Source organism: Mastigoproctus giganteus, chromosome 10, assembly GCF_048544385.1.
Source record: "Mastigoproctus giganteus isolate SK-2022 chromosome 10, ASM4854438v1, whole genome shotgun sequence".
Classification (NCBI taxonomy): Eukaryota; Metazoa; Arthropoda; class Arachnida; order Uropygi; family Thelyphonidae; genus Mastigoproctus; species Mastigoproctus giganteus.
Window position 1 is genome coordinate 142,347,782 of NC_143584.1, and position 21,093 is coordinate 142,368,874.

Consider the following 21,093-nt stretch of genomic DNA (forward strand, 5'->3'; position numbering starts at 1 on the left):
CTCCCATATCTTAGTGATACAACAGTGTTTTTTTAGTGATGCCATTAGCATTAGCAGAGGCATATGATGCAAGAAAGCAAACTTATACAGCATCAGCCAAAAAAAAAAAAAAAACCAACCAACCCTTCCCATTTTACCCATCCATTTGCTCCAAACATTTGTACACTTCTTCCTTGAATTCATTTAAGATATCAACTTCCACAATGACAAATGGAAGTTTGTTCCAGCAATCAACTACCTGCTGGTTATAGGCAAATTTCAGCACATCTGTTTGACAACTGTCTTTCCTCAAATTCAGTTTATGACCCCTCAGGTTCATAATCTGAGCAAGAGGAAGAATCCCATCAGTATTGAGCCTGCTGAAGCCATTCAAGGCCTTATACACCGCAATCAGATTGCTTCTCCAGATGCCAGTCAATCAGGTGCCTAGTCTCCAAATGCTGCAATTTCCTGAACTTAAGCCTTTCTTGATAAGAGCACCCCTTTGTTCTCCTCACCAGTCTTGTTGCCCTTCTCTGTACTCATTCTAGCAACTATACAACCATGTATAAAGCAATGACCAGGCCAAGGTGTGGCCTGGCCATTGCTTTATACATGGGGGTAATCACCTCCTTATCCTTGCTAGCAAAATTCATGTATATCATTGATAAGACCCCCATGACCTACTCTGGCAGCCTGTCTGCACTGCTCAGAGAACTTCATATCTGACTGTACAGTTAACCCCAGGTCTCTTTTATTCTGCGCTATCCTGAGTGTAACACCACCCAGTCAGTACATTTCTCTGGGGCTTACTGCTACCCATATACTGTACTTTCCATTTGTCAATTTTAAACTTCAGTTGCCACTTCTCAGCCCATCTGCCCAACATTTCCAAATCCTGTTGCAGCAACATGCTGTCATTACTGTTATTAACAACCCTGCCAACCTTTGTATCATCTGCAAACTTTGACATTAAGCTTGATATACCTTCATCGATATCATTGATAAATATACAAACAACAATGGGCACAATACTGAATCCTGGGGGACACCACTAATAACTTTAGTCCACGAAGAGCAGTGTCCATTGATTACCACTCTCTGTCTTCTCCCACTCTACCATACTTTTATTGATTGTAGCAACTTGCCCTTAATGCCATACTGCTCCAGTTTGTACAGTAGTCTTCCTTGTGCAACAGTATCAAAAGCTTTCCTGAAATCCAAGTATATGATATCAAAATTATTTTTTGCATCCAGTTCCTTTGTGACCATGTCATAGTATCCAATCAAATTGGTCAGGCAAGACTTTCCCTTAACAAAACCATGCTATGTCCGAGCTATAACTGAAGTCTTGTCTAGATGATTCTGCAATGCTTCTTTAATCAGTGACTCCATTATTTTCCCGGAACAGAAGTTTGGAACAGAAGTCAAACTAACAGATCTGTAATTACTCTTGTCACCCTTTGATTCCCTCTTTGTGAATTGGAGATACATTTGTACATCTCCAGTCCAGTGGTACTTCCCCAAGTCCAAGGGTGCTCTCATAATTATGGCTAAGGGTTTTTTTCTTACTTCCTTTGCCACCTCCTTTAATATAACTGAATAGATCCCATCCACCCAGTTCCTTCCTTATGTTTAACTTCAACAGTTTCTCCTCCACTTTGCTCTCTGTTATTACAAAATCATTTAACTCCCTGTTAGAGTTTGATAAATATCTGGCCTTCTCTTGAATAACTTCATGTGTGAATGTAGATGCAAAATACTCATTTAGTTTGGCAGCTATCTGAGAATGATCATATACAGTTAAACCATTAATATCAAGTGGACCAATCTGATTCATCCACTTCCTTTTAGAGTTTATATAAGTAAAGAAGTCTTTGTTGTTTTTCTCTCCACCCTTTGCCAAAGATTTCTCATAACCTGCCTTCGCTTGTCTAATCTTCTTTGTGACTTGATTACAGACTATCTTATATCTACCATATGCTTCTGTATCACCTGATAATTTATATGCATCGCATGCATTTTTCTTCTCTGCCAAGAGTCTCATTAGTTCATCTGACATCCATTTGGACTTAAACCTAGAACAGTATTTCTTAGTTGGAACAAAAAGCCTAGTAGCTTCCAAGGTTACTTCCTTGAATGTCTCCCATTTAGACTTCGCTGTTGGTAATATCATCAGTTGGTCCCCCCCCCGTATAGAATTTTAAAAATCTCTGCGACCACTGTAGTCACCTTTATGAAAGTAAAAATCCTTCCCTTTACCCATGAGGGTAGTTACATCTTTAAGTAAATCTGACATCAGTACACTGTAATCACTGCTACCTAGTGGTTCATTTATCTGTAAATTCTTAATGTATGAATAATCACTGCTGATTATCAGATAAAGAGTGTTACTCCCTCTGGTTGCCTCTCTCTCATACTGCTGCTGCTGCTGTAGAAAATAATCATCCCATAAATCCACAAAAGCCTTGCTAGAGTATGAGTGACCAATCCACAAATTCCATTCAATATTTGGGAAATTAAAATCCCCCATTATAAGACACTGGGGCGCCTCCGTAGCCAGGTGGGCAGGAGCAGCAGTGCATAGCACACGCTTCTTGATTAGACTGGGGTTCGAGCCCGTGACCACCAAATATGGAGGATGCGGAAAGGTCAGGGAATGACCACCGCATATCCCCAGAGCAATATGGCCTTAGTTGCTAATGCGCCTAAAAAAAAAAAAAAAAAACCAAATAAGACACTGATTTACTGGCTCACTCTATTTCTGTGTATAATTGTTCATTGTGCTTATCAGAGTCATTAGGCCTATAACAAACTCCTACCGTTGTTTTTGCTTTCCCACTGCTTATGTCACACTTTTTTTTTTTTTTTTTTTTTGCTAGTTGTTGGTGCATCGACTTCTGTAGCCATAATGCACCTCCCAAAGTTTTTGCATTTACTCTGATCCAAGCCTGAGGCAGGATTCAAAACCGCGATCTTTGAGTTGCCAGGCAGGCAGGCACTTTACCCACCCGGCTAGCCTGGTTGCCCATGTCACACTAATCTGACTCAAATTGTACTGTCCATCTATGTCAACTGGATGCACTTCCTTAGATTTTGTGTTTCTTAACTAACAGCATAACCCCTCCTGCCTTTCTATCCTTTCTGTACACATTGTACTCCCCAAATTCCAATTCTGCACTGCTTATATTTATGTGACACCACGTCTCTGATATCCCAACAATATCTGCCTTTGATATCTTGATCAGCACTTAAAATTCATCAGATTTACTTACTATGCTCCTAGCATTGGTGTACCCCTGTACATGCACCCCTTTTCTTACTCTTAGTTACTCTAACACAGCCTATGTATTTACTTGTTTCATGACTCCCAGTAGTTCCTGAAATCTCCAGCAACTTGCTTTCTGGGCCGCTTCTCATTCAAACAGAAGCAGTACAAGAATCATTTCCACCTCTGCCTGCATCTACTGTTAATCTATTAGTCTGTCAATTCCCCCCCCCCCCAAGCTAACAGTTTTCTGACCCACCTAACATTGCCTCGAAAGCATCAGCAAATATTCTCGTACCCTTTCTATTTAAGTATATCCCATCCATGTAGAAGCAGTCTCTCCTGTTAACAAGCACAGACCATGCTGAGAAAAATTCTATTCCATGTTTACCAGTATACTACATCAAAAAAATACAGGTATTTAAAATTGTTGAATCTTTTCTTGATGGTCCTGTACAAACAAGAGGAAAAAGGAGCATATTGGCCAAGTGCAGCATTATTTTCCTTAAAAATTAATAGTATTAATGAATAAAGTTTATTTCACATGTATTGTTACATCAATGATTTCAGTATATCCAATCAGCACAAAACATGGGATTAATTGAAAGGAAATTGTGTTATGCTATTAGTGTGATTAGGATATAGGCCACATTAAATGGGTTCAGAATTTTAACACACAAAATGATCTGTATCTGTTTTCTAAGAAAAGTAAATCTTCATCTGAATTCTGAACTAAACTTGAATGGTCATATAGGATGTTCATTTTAGAAGTAAACCCATGTTATTTGGATTAAGTACAACACTACTAAATAATGATCATTGGTGTAATTGTGTGAGTGGAGCTAGTGAGGCTGTTATATATAACTGGAAGGAGTGATAGTTTTTAGTTTAAATGTTCTGTTTGTTACAATCAGTGTTTGAAGTTGCATGTGTCATTGCCATCATGCCATATATATACCATCGGGCAATGTGCTTTTCAACCTGTCGAGGCTTACTTGGAAATGAAGTCTTACAATGAATGACAATAAAAATTTATTGAAAAATTTTGTAACACTAACTGGTCATGCAAAACTACAATTTTCAATATAATAAAGAAATTGTGATTGTGGATCAAAATTGGAGAATATGGAGCACTGAAAATCTGCAAGTTTTTTAAGATTTTCATCCTTTTATGCACCAAAAATTGATGTGTTTTGTATGACAAATTTCAAAGAACAGTTGAGCCCATAATTTTTTGAACAAACTACCACCTCTGATGTTACCAAGACATCAAAGTGTAGTTTATTGCTGAAGGAAAATGTGACATTTGGGGAATCAAATCATATTGCAAGGACTTTGGCCACCTAAATCATCTGATTTAACATCTCCTGACTTGGTTTTATGGGAGTTATTAAAACAAAAATGTTATTAGAGCAATCCATGAAGCATTCAGCAGCCCAAATCACTTGCAACATGATCCAAAAAGTGAATTTATGTATTTATAACAGTGGAGGGTACTTCCAGCATTGTGTATAAATTATTTGTCAGTTATTCTGATAATTAATTGTATTTTCATTTGATCATTTTTGGGTTTACTTTTAAAATGAACACCCTGTAGAATACCTGATGGGTAATTCTTTGGCTTTTGCCTAGTTGAAAAACTTTCCTTCAAAGAATATGTCATATAATTGTGCATTAATTGCACGACATGACTGAATATCCTTGTATGTCTATCAGTCTGCAATAATATGGGGAAGGATTTGACCTAGATCAATTTGATCCAGATAAAATCTGGAGTGTGGAGCACCAGTATATGAGTCACAGGGGCACTTTGTCATCACAGTGGAACAGATTTTGATGAAAGTTTTTGATGATACTTCTTGACTCCCAGCTGACCTCTGGTAGTTGCTTCTCAACCACATGTTTGCATTTGCTGTAGTGTTTTCAAATTCTGAGTCTGTGGCTATGTATGTGTTTATTTCATGGATTTGATTCTGATATATTTTTTCTCCCCATGTGTCTATAATACAATAAAATATTTTATTATTATTACTACTACTTGTATTTGATATTTTTTTTTTCTGTTATTTCTTCACTTTTTTTAAGGACATGACAGTCATTTAATTGCCACTGGTAAGAAGTTCATATATATCATACTCTTGCAATTTAATGATTGTTGTTGATAGCTGATTTAATGATTTAATGCTCTACTAATGCTAATGCTAATTGATTTAATGCAATTTAATGATTGTTGTTGATTTAATGTGTTTAATGCTTAGTCTGCCCCATCAACTGTATAGTATAGATACAATATAAAATAAAATAATTTGCTCATCTTGAGATGGTGAGCCATTTGAATTTATGTAGAGCAATAAACACCAGCCAATTACCCTTTTAAAAACATTAGTGGACATGCAAACATCTGCCAGAGAAAACTATCAGAGGTCAGTTGGGGTCAAGAAGATTCACCAAAAATTTTTTCATCAAAATTAAAAGGAGACAAAGTTGTTGTGGTGACAAGTTTCCCTTGTCAACATGGAAAATCACAGATAGGAGTCTGATCCAATGTCTACCATTTACTTTGTGTGTTGCAACAGGAGCTTTCAGTACATCATTCATATTCAGCTTATATGCAAAAGCAAATGAAAGGTCATTTGCTACTATGTGTACAAATATGATCCCATTGCTGTCCTACCTGGATCACTCTGTTTGAGCCAAATGCAACTAACTGTACACTAACTATAAACACTACAGTGGAATACTTGACAGACACAAAAACCTCCTGACATTATGATGAAATCTAGCCTTTGCAGAGAGTGGACCCCCTACATAATGAATGAAGTTGGAAGGATTGGGCCTCAGGCAAAGGCATTGCTAGCCAGTACTACCTTTAATAGCTTACTAGTGGAATCCACAGCTAACCCATAGATTTATAGTTAATTTTAGTTCAAATATACATATGTTCATATGGTTTGTTCTGCATGGTGTCTATCAGTGTTAAGTTGCACTTTTGTAATTTAACATGAGTAACTACATTTAGTTCACATGCAGATTTTTTAAAATGAAAGCCATCTGATGGATTGACTAACTTAATTTACAATACTTTTTACATGTAAAATTTACTTAACAATAAATCATGTTTTTTAATTGATTGTATTCACATTTATGTGGTTAATTTATGATGAACACCCACATTATATTCTCTCAATATATAGTTATTTTATTTATCTATATTGCTGCTTTTAGCAAGTGCATTTATTTATAGAGCAATAAATACTTTTGAAGCAGCTGGTCAGTGTCTGCAAGAATTCTGAACTTCATAACTACTTAACTTCACCTCTTAACTTCATACACTCTCAACATCATGTGGGAAAGACACCATGTGGATTGCCACCATTGAATGATTACCCTGTGATCCAAATTGTGCATCCACTGAGTACAGTTCAGCAGCAATGTACCAATATACAGCAATAGCTCTAAATGAGAAAACCATATAAGAATAGCAGTGATCTGCTGATGATCATGTTGTCATACAGACTTCCACAAAAAGGGAGTATACATATTACAGAACTAATGACAATCCAAATGGCAGTTAAGGACTTCAAAAATATTCCCAGTAGAATTGAAATGATCTATATTGATTATTTTTCTTATTTTCGAAGAGTTGCAGTATATGAGAAACAAGAATTTTCTAATGCTCCACCATTATTAGACAATTAATATTAAATGTAGTAAACCAAAATCACAGAATTAAAATTATTCTGAATATTAGGATGTGTAAGAATACCAGGAAACAAATGAATAGACTAAGGAGCCAGAACAACATATAATATACAAAGGCAATTCATAGTGCCATCTGAACACTGAAATATTATAAATTACAACAACAGCAAAGTTCAGTGGCAAAACTTCTGGGACGAACAAACATTAAACAGATTATTCAAAATCAAGCTAAAAATTGTAAACTGGAATTCAAGACAGTTGTGAAGGGAGGAGGAAGATCAGATACTGACATATAACTTATGCCTTCTTACTCCAAGCAGAAAGCCCTCAAGGAAATTCCTAGAGGAATGCCCAAATTATGAAATAGAATGGAGACCGAAATTGAATCGGTTATACAATGCAAGACAGCACATAACACTCTATGGTGTTCTGAATGATCATAATCATATAACGTTTTCAACTTCATGAAAGCAATAAACACAGCAAATTATGAAAAGAACTGTTGGTCACAGCATTACAATTAATGTTCTGAAAGCAAAAGTCACATGAACTAGGATAGTATAATTATCATTGTCAGTAGTACTAGTATAGTAAGAAGCCAGACTTTTGCTGCATCAACTGGAAAAAGAGAAAGAAAACTTTCTCTGTTTAACTAAGAAATTCTGAGTAACTTTTGTAACTTTAAGACAATAGTAGCAAACCATTGACACACATAGGACTATATACTGACACATAGCTGCTAATAAGTAAATTTCTCCTGAATAAAAATTTTTTAGTTGAAGATATTTATTTTATGGCATACAGCCACATTTAGCTGTCAAAATTTTAATGTAATTTTTCTTATTGTCCAAGCTTTTCAGTATATGAGAAACAAGAATTTTCTAGTGCTCCACCATTATTAGACAATTAATATTAAATGTAGTAAACACGCAAATATTGTTACCTTTTTATAATATCAATAATGATGGTTTATAATTTCAGTTGTTATTTTTTGATGGCATGCGGAATTTATATTTTTGTTTCAGCTTACTTTGTGCATATAGGCTGGAGAAGGTTCACCGTTGTTGTCTCTCTTAAGTCTTTCCTATTCACAAAAAAGCAAATAGGAAAGGGTGAAGTCAGCTTGGCTTCTGTGCCAAGAAAATTAATGGTGCCAGTGGTTAAAGAAATAAATGCAGGATCATGTTGACAGGAACACAGCGTTACAGCAATCACAGCATAGGTAGGTTTGTTAAGGGGAAATCTTTGACCACTCTGATTAGCTATTCTGACACAGTAACAAAGCAACAGGATGCAAAAAATAATTTTAACATCATATACTTAGGTTTCAATAAAGCTATATATGGATAAAGGGATGATTGAGTAGAAGATAGAAGGTGATTATAAATGGGTACTGCTCTTCTTGGACTAATGTTATTAGTGGAGTCCCTCAGTGCTTAGCACTGGAGTACCTTACTGTTTTCAGTATTTATTAGCAGTATTGAAGGCATATCAAACTTATTTAAGTTTTCAGATGATGCAAAGGTTGACTTTGGGAACGGGGTGCGAATGACAGGAATCAGGGCATACTGTAGCAATAAGACCTAGAAAAAATTGGACAGATGGGCAGAGAAGTAGCCATTGTGGTTTAACATTGATAAATGCAAGTTACTACATATGGGCAGCAGTAATCCCAGAATAACTACCAGTTGGGTGATACCATACTGAAAATGGTAGAGAATAAAAGAGACTTAGGATAATTCTACAGTGAGATTTTCTCTCTCTCTCTTATCTCTTAAAATAGCAGGGTTCACTCACTGAAATACAGGAATTTTGCCAGCAGGAACAAAGAAGTGATTTTCCTGTTGTATTAGGCAATTTTTAAATAACCACATATTAAGTGTGTATACAGATTTGGAGGCCTCAGTTTAGGAAGGATGTAGATCTTTTGAAATATGTACAGAGAAGAGCAACGGGATTAGTCAGGGGCACAAATGGGTACTCTAAACAAGGAAGACTTGAGCTGTGTAAATTTCAGCATCTGGAAACTAGACTCCTGGAAGGGATCTGATTAAGTGTTTAAGACTTTAAATGGATTGAGTAAACTAAATTCTCATGATATTCTTACTCTTCCTTGGATGACACACACACACACACACACTTTGACCACTCTGAAATACACACACACACACACACACACACACACTTGCGAGAGGACATAAATTAGAAAATGATGGTTAGGATAGATGTGGAAAATTTGCTTACAGCCAGAGAGTAATTGATTTGTTGCAACAAATCAACACATCAGTCTTTCTTTAAATTTTACTAAATTTAAAGGAAGATTGAACAAATTATTGGAAGGATGGACAAATGATCTGGATAGATTTCTCTCTCTCTATCTCTCTCTCTCTATCTCTATCTCTGTATAAGCTTGCTTCCTTGAATCATTTTGCTAATTACTTGTGGCTCTGATTTTCCCCACAAATTTTCCAATTGAATAATTGATTGGATCTAGCACTCTGTGAAAAGCATTTTCAATAATGTCAAGGACCCACGATCCTACAACCAGTCCCAGTCTCGGTGTATTAATTTATAAGAACTTCCAGCATGCTCCATACCCTGCCCTTTCTCCCGTCTGCTTCACAAGTTACTGTGTGTTTCAATAGGACTGTTTAAGGTATTGCATAAATCAAAATTTCCTATGCTTATAGCTGATAAAAATTGTGTTGTTTCTCCACACCACATTACACCAACAAGCAGCAGGGTAACCATATTTATAATCTGATCCCGGGACCACAAAGGTGAAAACTTTGGACGAAACCAGGACTTTTACTCTTCATGAAAACAACATGGAAAGTTCCCAAAATACAGAGGGCTTCATGAAAACAACATGCTGGGGTAGGGTCTTGTTGTTTTTGTGAAGAATTTTTTTTTACGAAATATGAACAAATGATCCCATTAATTCAGGTACAAAGCATTTTTTATTTATTTCTATTATTTGTATTTTTTTTTTTTTTGTATTTTATATCTTTAAGATTAAATATATTGAAATATTTATTAATTTATAAAATTATGTATATTCTTATCTAAATTTTAGGTAAAATTTGTTTATTTGCATATGTTCTGGAACTTGGATGGCGCATGAAATATTTAAAATATTTTAAGGGGTCTCAGGGTATGAGTTTGGAAACCTCTGACTTACACTGAGGGGTTTTTTGTGTGCAAGATATACAATCAGGAAGTTTCTGGACTCGCTGCATGATGCTAGTCAATAAATGCTGGACAATTGCTGTTGTTAAAAAGTGCTGAATTCAGCCTGCATTACATACACTGACCGATCACTGAATTATGACCACCCCTATGAAAACTGAATGCAACCCATTGACCACGTGAGGTACGAGAGCACACGGTTAGTCGACCTACGTAGCATAGATAAGGTATCAGTGGTTCAGTGGGTAGTAAAATTCCAAGCGTGATGGGTAAAAGGAAGGATTTATTGGACTTTGATAACGGACACATTGTGGGTGCTCAACGAGCTGGTGCCTCAATTTCCCAGATGGCTGAACTGGTGGGGTGTTTGAGAGCTGCTGTAGTTAGTGTACCAGGACTGTCATCAAAATGGTCAAACAATGAAGCAACGGGAAAACTGCAATGGTCAGCGAAAGGTTGATGTTAGAGGTGTGCTGGGTTCGATGACTCGTACAGGCGAACAGGTGCCGCACTGTTGAAGAGTTGACTACCCAATACAACATGGGCCAACCCGGAACAATATCTGGCATGAACATGCGTTGCATGCTCGCACGTATGGGTTATACCAGCAGACGGCCCCCTACAGCATCCTCTCCTAACCAAGGTTCATCGGCATAAAAGACTTGGCTGGTGCAAAGAGCATCCAATTTGGACGTTAGAAGACTGGAAGAAGGTATGCTTGTCAGATGAGTTATGTTATTTACTCCACACTGTGGATGGTCGTGTACAGATATGGCGTCAACAACATGAGACTCTTGATCCACCATGCATGGTATCAAAAGTGCAGGCCAGTGGAGGTGGTTGTAGGGTATGGGGCATGTTTCATTGGCAGGAACTTGGACCCCTGGTGCATGTGAAACAACATATCAGTGGTCTCCGCTTTTGTCAACTGCTTGCTGACTGTGTACATCCCGCTATGTTACACTTTTTCCCAAATGGCGATGGTGTCTTCCAAGATGACAATGCATTGTGCAATAAATGAAGTTGAATTGATGTTGAAACAAACGTAAATGAAGTTATAGAAGAAATAGCTGACTATGGGAATGTTGACACTGCCGCCATTGGAGAGACTCTAGATATGGAGCTAGAGGAAATTAGCGAAGGTGAACTTATTGACATAAATGAGGAAAATGGTTGTGACGAAAAGGATGAATATCCCAGAGGAAGTGATGCCGGCAAAAAAATTCACATTAAAGCAACTATCGGAGATATTTCACAACATTGAAAGCACAGAGGATAAAATATTGGAAGCTGATCCAAACTTAGAAAGGAGTATGACAATTTGCTGAGGCATAGAAAAGATGCTCATTCCATATTGTAAATTATATGATGAGAAGGAGGCAAGCATGTTCAAACTACTCTTAATAAGTTTTTTACAAAGAAATAAAACACTTTAATTCTGAATTTTTCTAATGTTTTAAATTACAGTATAATAAATAAATATTAGTTTTAGTCCTTTTTTCATTTCCTTTTTCATACATTTATAACTGACAGTAAGAGAGTTTTTAATGTTTTGACAAAAATGTTTAAAGGTCACGGAACAATTGTAATTTTTCCCATTGATTATTAAGATTTCTTTGCATGGTTTCGGCATGGTCATTTTTAGTCCCGCACTACCTTGCAAAGCGAGGACTGCCTGTATATCTAGGTTTAGTTGTTTAATATACGAGTTCAGAACTTTTGATTATACCATGTAGTCTTTAAGATTTAAATACCATGAGTGTGCATTTGCATGCATGTACAAGGCATTTCAAAAGTACATTGGAATATATTTTTTGGTTGAAAATAAGAAAGAAAAGTCATATAAATATCTATTCTGATTCTGAATTGTTTACAAAGCTGTTACCCTCTGGATTTTAAACAAGTTAGTCAATGTAAACAGTGTGTTAAATTTTTAGCATGTTTGATTTTTTTTCCTTAAATGAATTTTTTTCTTTTTCTGCGATTAATAGAAATGCCAAGTAAATATAGTTATTTCTTTATCAATTACATACCAAGATTGTAATTTAATCGAACACTCAAACTGTATAGTGTTACATTCCTTAAACTTAGCTATTCAGTTTAATTACAGCTTACTTTACTTACTCTTCCCTCATTTATTTTTTATTTTCTCTCTATGTATATGTATCTCTTCACAAGTGACACCATAGTCACAGGTTTACATAACAATAGTTTTAGAAGCCATAGCTCATAGTTACAGATCATAGTTTTAGACAGTCTGTGCATGCTTCACATGCACAGACTGTCTAAAACTTTGGGAAAAAATTGTTTTAATAGAGTGAAAATCATAATAAAAATTGTATTATGTAACAATACATTTAATACTGATGTGCTTTTATTTTTATAGTTGATAATAATCAGAAGATGGCAAGTAATCTTGAGAGGCAACATGAATTAGCCGTATCTGATTTACAGTGTCGTCTAAAAAATATGGAAAAGGCCTTAGAAGAAGAAAAAAAAACATTATTACATGAATTTTCAGATGAAAAAACTGCTGCCCTCACAGTTATGCAGGTAATTTTTATATATTTTAATGTGAAAGTAGGTAATCCTTATTTTGCTTATTCAGGAAAAAAAAATGCATCCAGTATGTGGCACAGAACAATGAAATAAAAAAAATTTTAAATGTCTTTATTTTTGAATGTAAATTGACATTTTTGATTAAGATAATAGACATTTTTGAATGAAACAAGTTGAAAGTGACTGACAGGTTGAGAATTAAGTCACTTTCAGTCACTATAATTGAAACAGTAAAATCTCGTTAATACAAACTCAGTTTATACAAAGTACTCGTTTATATGAAGCACATACCATTGCCGTGTGAAAGAATAGGCTTTTCTATGTAAATATGTTCGTATATTACAAAATTCGGTTAATAAGTATTACAAAGTTCTTTTTCACCCTGTGAGAAATAAATATTGTCATTTTGTATGTTTAATACAAATCTTGGCAGAGCGATCTGATTATTCACCCCAGCCACCTGGCTCCCTACTTCCCGAAGGATGGCACTGACTTGTTAGAAATTAGTTTTGTGTAAAAAAAAAAGCAGTTTACGGTAGCTACAATGTCAAGTGCACCCTATTTGTACAGAATGCTTTGTATAACAATAATTGTTTCTGTCACTTGAATTTGAAACTCTCGTTTGGTCTCCTTACTCCATACATTGAAAAAATAAAATATATTGTTGGAACATATACTTAAATTAGGCAATAAGATCGGATTATATAAAGAATGAAAAAAATAACTGGTGTGTGTGTGTGTGTTTAATATAAAACTTTGCTTAAGATATATTTTCTTCAGTTTCTTAAATTTTTTTAACACCTGTTCACACTGGTTTGTGCAAACAGGTGTTAAAAAGTTTTACACAAACAAATGTTATGATATGATCTAAAAACCGAATAATCTCAATCATATAAAAGGTGTAGAAAATAAAATGGTGTACAAAATAAACTTCAAATGCAAAGGAATGCAAATTTCTAGTAGTTAAAGAGCCGCTTCTATAACAGATAGTCAAGGGTTATATTACTATGCACGTGCACTTCTTATTTGTTGCAGGTTATAATATGTATTCAAGTTTGTCCTGACACAAGACAAATGTCTTCTTTATTATTTTACTAACAGCAGTTGCCAATATTCTTTAAAATAATTTGTACTGCATTATATACTTCAACATGATTATATTACACTTTTTTTTTTTATTTTTAATAACCTAAATAGCTCAGGTGTAATATTTCATAATACAAGAATGATAGGCATTTCTTTCTTAAGCATTACTATGGTTTGCTTACCCTTACATCTCTTCTTCCTAGCTGGCAGTACCTGTTTGACCCTCATCATCCCATACTATATATCATAATAAACCTAATGAAAACCACCCCCACAGGGCTTCGACTGCAACAGCTTATGCTCAGTTGGGACATCAACTTTCATAACATATGCCAGAACTTCCCTGGACTGAATTCTCACCTCTCAGCGACAATTTCTTTTTAAGATGGAGAAAATCCTCCCTGGCAAACATCAACTTTCAGCAGCTATATAAAGCACATTTCTTGGAAAATTCAGAGAAAGTACAAATATATATTGATGGATCCAAAACAGATGCAGCCATAGGTGCTACAGCAGTTTCTTCCACCTTCTCAGTAGCTATGTCACTTCCTACTGAATGCAGTATCTATACCACAGAATTATTTTCAATGAAACTAGCTCTAGATAACATACACAAACACCACATCAAGCAATCTTTGATATATACCTACTCTCTAAGTACAATCACTGCCATTCAGTCTGTCTTTTCTGCCTCTAATCCCATTCTTAAAGAGATCTAATCCAAATTATTTTACTATCAAACAGCCAACCGGAAGGTTACATTCTGTTGGGTTACATTTTCCCAGGTAATGAACGTGCAGATGACACTGCTAAACATCCCAACTCTGGATCCTCCAGTCAACTGAAAGTGCCTTACACTGACTACAAATCTATTGTTAAAACAACATGTACGAAACAATGGTCTCACTTCTGTCAAACTCAAACGAATAATAAACTGTTGCAGATAAAAAAAGAGCCATACCATTGGGCTTCCAGTTTCAGGAGAAGCAGGTGAGAAGTGATTCTGGCTAGACTCTGCATCGTTCATTCCCATCCAACTCATCTGTATTTGCTTCTGAGAGAAAATCCCCCTCAGTGTTTCTATTGCCAGTCGCAGCTAACAATAAATCATATTCTAATTGAATGTCCACAGCTTTCATCTATCCGAAAATCCAGCTTTGGCTCCCTATCCAACATTCAAGAACCCTTAACCTTATCATATATTCTTGGTAATAAAGCAAATTCGAGGAACTTAACTTTTTTTTTTTTTATGTAAACCCCAAACACAAGAGATATTAGAACCTATAGACACTTGACAATAGTGTCTATTGTCAAGTGGCACTGGGGGTCTCTCCTAAAACCACTTATATTCTGTGTTCAGTACAAACTCTGTAAACACCAGGGATAGTGTAAGTTTTGGTGTTGGTCTGCATAGTGTAGTGTAGTGTTAGAGGGTGGGGAGTTATGCTCTTCATTAAGAAGCGCACAAAATCTTAAAGCAGTGCATCTAGTTGATGAATGTGGCTAGTGGAAATGCTTAGTCAGTTTGGTGTGACCTAAGCATTGGGGAAACTAAAATGAGAGTAGGAATCTGCTATAGGCTAAATAACTGTGATGATTTTAACAAATAATTACATGTACAGGTAGAGTGTACCAGCAGATTTGAATGTCATGTAATGGGGGACTTTAACATTCCAGTTATTCACTGACCATTAAACCATGCAAAAGTAATAGTGTTGAAACTTCTACACATTACATAGTTTGATAATTACTGCTGTTACTATAAAGAAAAAGAAAAAAACTTAATATCAAACCAACCAAATTAATTACACAGTGAGAACCTACTTTCACAATGGGAAGAGTCCCTTAGCCCTTGGCGAGGTTAACAAGATGCTGTAGTCTATGTTATGCAAAAAGACCAAAGAAATCCATCTCCAAAGACAAAAGCAGACTCCGAAAGAAAAAAAAATTAAAATTATAAAATAATAAAAATTATGCATATTATTAGAGGAGATAAACAAATGATGTGGGTAGTTGGTTTATTTTTTATTTTTTGGCTAATGCTGTATAAACTTGCTTCCTTGCATCATTTGCTATTACTACTGTTAATGATGATGATAATATTAATAACAATGTATTTTATTGAAGTTTTATCCTGTATTAAAAAAAAAAGAGTAACCTGCTGTATATTTAGATGGATTTGTCAGCAAAAAAAAGATTAAAGGTGTTAAATGAATTATTATTATTCTTCTTAACTGGGTCAGACCACACTCTAACATTCTTTTGTGTAGCTGGGTGTCTTGCTGCACATAGCCTGTCTTCTTCTACTTGTGCTTCTCTCCAAAAAGGCTTCAATTTTGATCCTATCAGTAAGATGTGGAAATTTTTGTTGTATTTGAAATAGTGGAGCTGAGTTGGCTAGTCTCACATAGCATATAAATCCCAACCTAATGCTTGAGCCCATTCTCCAACATCAGACAACACAGCAACATCCTCCACAGCAGAGGTCCTTAGTCCCACAGGAAGTAGCTATAGTTGATGAGTCAATTGTCAGGGAAACTGGAAATATATTGGTACAAGCAGGGCAGGTGGAATAGGACCGTGGTACGTCTGCCTTGGACGAAGTTGATAATGTTGTAGAGCATCTATTATATTTTAAGGGCACGAAAGTGAAATTGTTGTACGTCTTGGTACTAATGATATTAAGAGGAGGATTCGATCAACAAGTATTGAGTAATGTTGAAAAAAGTCAAGTTATGATTGAAAATAAAAGTATTTGTAATTCTGCCCAGATACAATTTGAGGGAGTACATTCTGAGTGCCTTGTCAATCAGTTTGGACCTGGAGAGATTATGCAAGGCTCCTGGGGTAGAAATTTTCTTAACGTAGTCTGTGTTTGTTAACAGGGGAGACTGTTTTTACAGGGATGGGATACACTTACACTTAAAGAGAAGGAGTACAGAATTATTTGCTGATGCTATTGAGGTAGTTTATGTAGGTCAAAAAAATTTCTAGCTGGTGGTGGGGGATACATAGACTGATAAATTAGCAGCAGACACAGGAAGAGGTGAAAATGATTCTTGCAACTTCTATTGGAAAGTAAAGGTGCTGGGGATTTTAAGGCCTACTGGAGCTTCTCATGGAACAAACAGACATATTTGGGTTGTGTTAGTATTACTAAGAGCAAAAGCTGGTGCATATAAACTTGCATGTACACTAATGCTAGGAATATAGTAAATAAATTTGATGAATTTGAAGTACCTGTCTAGTCATCAAATGGAGAAATTGTGGGTATATCAGAGACATGGTGTCACTCAGATATAATGGGTGTAGAATTTGAATACGCAGAGTATGATATGTATAGAAAGATCAGGAGGGAGAGGTTATGTCCTTAGTTAAGAGGCACATAAAATCTAAGGCTGTGCATCCAGTTGACAAAAATGAAAGTAGAAGTGTATTATAAGCCAAATGACTGTGATGAACATAATGAACTACTACTACTGCTACTACTACACAGACGGGTAGAATGGAGACCAATAAATCGAAATGACTTATAGTGGTGGAATAACTTATGCTATGCAACCAAGTTACAAAGGAGGTTAGGCAGGCAAAGGCAGATTACGAGAAATCCTTGGCAAGGGATGCAAAGAAAAACAGCAAAGAGTTCTTTACTTATGTAAACTCTAGAAGGAAGGGGATGAATCAGATTGGTCCACTTGATATTGATGGGTCAACTGTTGATGATCCGGCTCAGGTAGCTAACAAACTAAATGAATATTTTGCATCGACATTCACACATGAGGAGTTATTCAGCAAGGGGAATGCCAGAGGTGTATTCAACTCTAGCAGTAAGCTACAGAATCTTGAAATAACTGGGAGTAAAGTGGAGGAGAAACTGTTGAAGATAAACACAAGAAAGGCACCCGGGGTGGATGGGATCTATCCAGTTATATTAAAGGAGGCAGCAAAGGAAGTAAGCAAACCCTTAGCCATAAATATGAGAGCTTCCTTGGACTCAGGGGAGGTACCCATAGACTGGAAATGTGCAAATGTGACCCCAATTCACAAAGGAGGATCAAAGGCTGACACAAGTAATTATAGACCTGTGAGCTTAACTTCTGTTCCAGGAAAATTAATGGAGGCACTGGTTAAAGAAGCACTGCAGGATCATTTAGACAAGACTTCAGTTATAGCTCAGACACAGCATGGTTTTGTTAAGGGGAAGTCTTGCCTGACCAACTTGATTGGATACTATGATGCAGTCACAAAAGAACTGGATGCAGGGAATAACTTTGATATTATATACTTGGATCTTAGAAAGGCTTTTGATACTGTTGCACATGGAAGACTGCTACACAAATTGGAGCAGTGTGACATTGGAGGCAAATTGCTGCTATGGATAAAGGGGTGGTTGAGGGGGAGAAGACAGAGAGTGGTAATCAATGGACACTGCTCATCGTGGACTAATGTTATTAGTGGAGTCCCTCAGGGCTCAGTGTTGGGTCCATTATTGTTTTCTGTATTTATGAATGATATTGATGATGGTATATCAAGCTTAATGTTCAAGTTTGCAGACGATACAAAGGTAGGCAGGGTTGTCAAGGACACTACTGACACTATGCTGCTGCAACAGGATCTGGAAAGGTTGAGCAGATGGGCTGAGAGGTGGCAAATGAAGTTTAACATTGACAAATGTAAAGTACTACACATGGGAAACAGCAACCCCAGAGCAACGTATCAACTCTGTGGTACTACACTGACAGTGGTAGAGAATGAAAGGGACTTGGGGGTGATTGTGCAGGCAGATATGAAGTTCTCTGAGCAGTGCAGATGGGCTGCAAGAGTAGCTCATGGAGTATTGTCAATGATATACAGGAATTTTTCCAGCAGGGATAAGGAGGTGATTATTCCATTGTATAAGGCAATGGTCAGGCCACACCTAGAGTACTGTATACAGGTCTGGAGGCCTCATTTCAAGAAGGATGTAGAGCTGCTGGAACGAGTACAGAGAAGGGCAACAAGATTAGTGAATGGAACAAAGGGGTTCTCTTACGAAGAAAGGCTTAAGTTTTGCAAATTACAGTGTCTGGAGACTAGGCACCAGCGAGGTGATCTGATAGAGGTGTATAAAGCCTTGAATGGTTTAAGCATGCTCAATGCTGATGGGATTCTTCCTCTAGCTCAGAAAAATCACCTGAGAGGGCATAAATTCAAATTGAGGAAAGACAGATGTAGGATAGACGTGCGGAAATTTGCCTTTAGCCAGCGGGTGGTTGGTTGGTGGAACAGACTGCCATCCCTTGTGGTGGAGGTTGATAGCCTAAATAAGTTTAAGGCTCAGCTGGACAGGTATTTTGAACGAACAGAGGGGTGAAGTGGAAGTGGGTTTTTTTTTTTTTTGGCTGATGCTGCATAAGCTTGCTTTCTTGCATCAAATGCCTCTACTAATGCTAATGCTAATGCTAACTTTCCAGGTAGTGACTGGACTTTGTGGGTTGGTCACTCACATGCTAGTAACACTTTTGTGGATTTATTGGATGAATATTTCCGACGCCTGCATGGGAGAAAGGCGATGGAGGAAAGCAGTACTCTTGATGTGATTAACAGCAGCGGCCCTTCATGCATTAAGAGTTTACAGTTAAAAGACCCACTAGGTAGCAGTGTTCACAGTGTATTGATGTAGAATATACCTACCTAAGGATATACTGCTGTCATGGGCAAAGGGAAGGGATTTTGCTTTCATAAAGGTGAATGCAGTGGTCAAGTATTGATTAAAGATGTAACTGCTGTCATGATCAAAGGGAAGGGGGCTTTTGTTATTGTAAAGGTGACTGCAACGGTCTTGGGCAGTTTTTGAATTCTATGTAGTGTGATCAACTAATGTTGTTACCAACAACAAATTCTAAATGGGAGGCATTTGGGGAAATAATCATAAAAGCTACTATGCTTTTCATATCAACTGAGAAATACTGTTCAAGGCTTGGACCAAAATGGATGTTAGATGAACTAATGAAACTCATTAGCATTAGTAGAGGCACATGATGCAAGAAAGCAAGCTTATACAGCATCAACCAAAAAAAAAAAAATGACAGAGAAGAAAAATTAATGGGATGCATATAAATTATCAGGTAATACAGAAGCTATAAACTAGTTTGCAATCAAGTCACAAAGGAGGTAAGACGAGTTAAGGCAGATTATGAGACATCTCTGTTAAAGAATGCAAAGATAAGAATCAGACTTTTTTACTTATCTGAACACTAGGAGGAAGGTGATGAATTACCATGGCCCACTAGATATGAATAGTTCATTGTTGATGATCCTTCTAAGGAGGTTGCTGACAAATTGAATAGGTATTTTTCATCTGCATTCACACAGGAGGAATTTTTTAGAGATGAATATGCCAGAAGTGCATCAAATTTTAACAGGGAGCTGAATAATTTTGTAATAACTGAGAGGAAATTAGAAGAGAAATTGCTGAAGCTAATGTAAAAATGGCACTTGGGGCAGATGGTATCGATCCAGTTATATTAAGTGAATCAGCAAAGGATATAAGCAAACCCTAAGACATTATTATGAGAGAATCCTTGGTTTCAAGGGAGGTTGCTGTGAACTGGAGATGTGTGAATATATTCCTGATTTACAAAGGGGGATTAAGGGGTGACGTAATTACGCGCCTGTTATGTTGACAATATTTTCCAGTTAAAATAATGGAGTCACTTGTTAAAGAAGTAATGCAAGACCATCTAGACAGGAATAGAGTTATCCTGTAGTCACAAAATGAATTTATTAAGGGGTGGTCTTATCTAACGAATCTGATAGCATACTGTGAAGCAGTAACAAATTTAATGTCTTATGATTAGATTTTAGAAATGTTTTTGATACTGTTCCACATAAAACACTGCTGTACAAATTAAAAAGTGTGACATTAAGGGCAAGTTACTGCTCTGGATAAAGGAACGGTTAAGTGGGAGAAGACAGAGTGGTTATTAATGGACACTGCTTTTCGTGGACTGATGTTATTAGTGGAGTCCCGTAGGGTTCAGTGCTGGGCCCATTGTTGTTTTCCATTTTTATTAAAGATATTGATGATGGTATATCAGGCTTAATGTCTAAGTTTGGAGATGATACAAAGTTGGCAGAGTAGTTAATGATAATCATCAGCATAAGCTGCTGCAACAAGATCTAAACAAATTATGCAGATGGGCTGAGAAACGGAACTTGATGTTTTCTTAACATTGACAAGTGCAAGGTACTTCAAAAGATTTGGTGCACTATGGCCACTGATGCTGATGAATCTAATAAATCCCCACACAAACAAACAACTTCATATG

At 36.5% G+C, this 21,093-nt stretch overlaps 1 protein-coding gene across 3 annotated transcripts in view; it reads left to right on the forward strand.

The window, feature by feature from the left end:
* Nucleotides 1–21,093, forward strand: part of LOC150079328 (uncharacterized) — a 486,833-nt gene that overhangs the window by 170,867 nt on the left and 294,873 nt on the right. For all 3 annotated transcript variants that reach the window (XM_090382736.1, XM_090382738.1, XM_090382737.1), the window contains exon 10: nucleotides 12,525–12,691. In XM_090382736.1, the coding sequence (XP_090238862.1) occupies nucleotides 12,525–12,691 (167 nt within the window). The remainder of the gene's footprint in view (nucleotides 1–12,524; nucleotides 12,692–21,093) is intronic.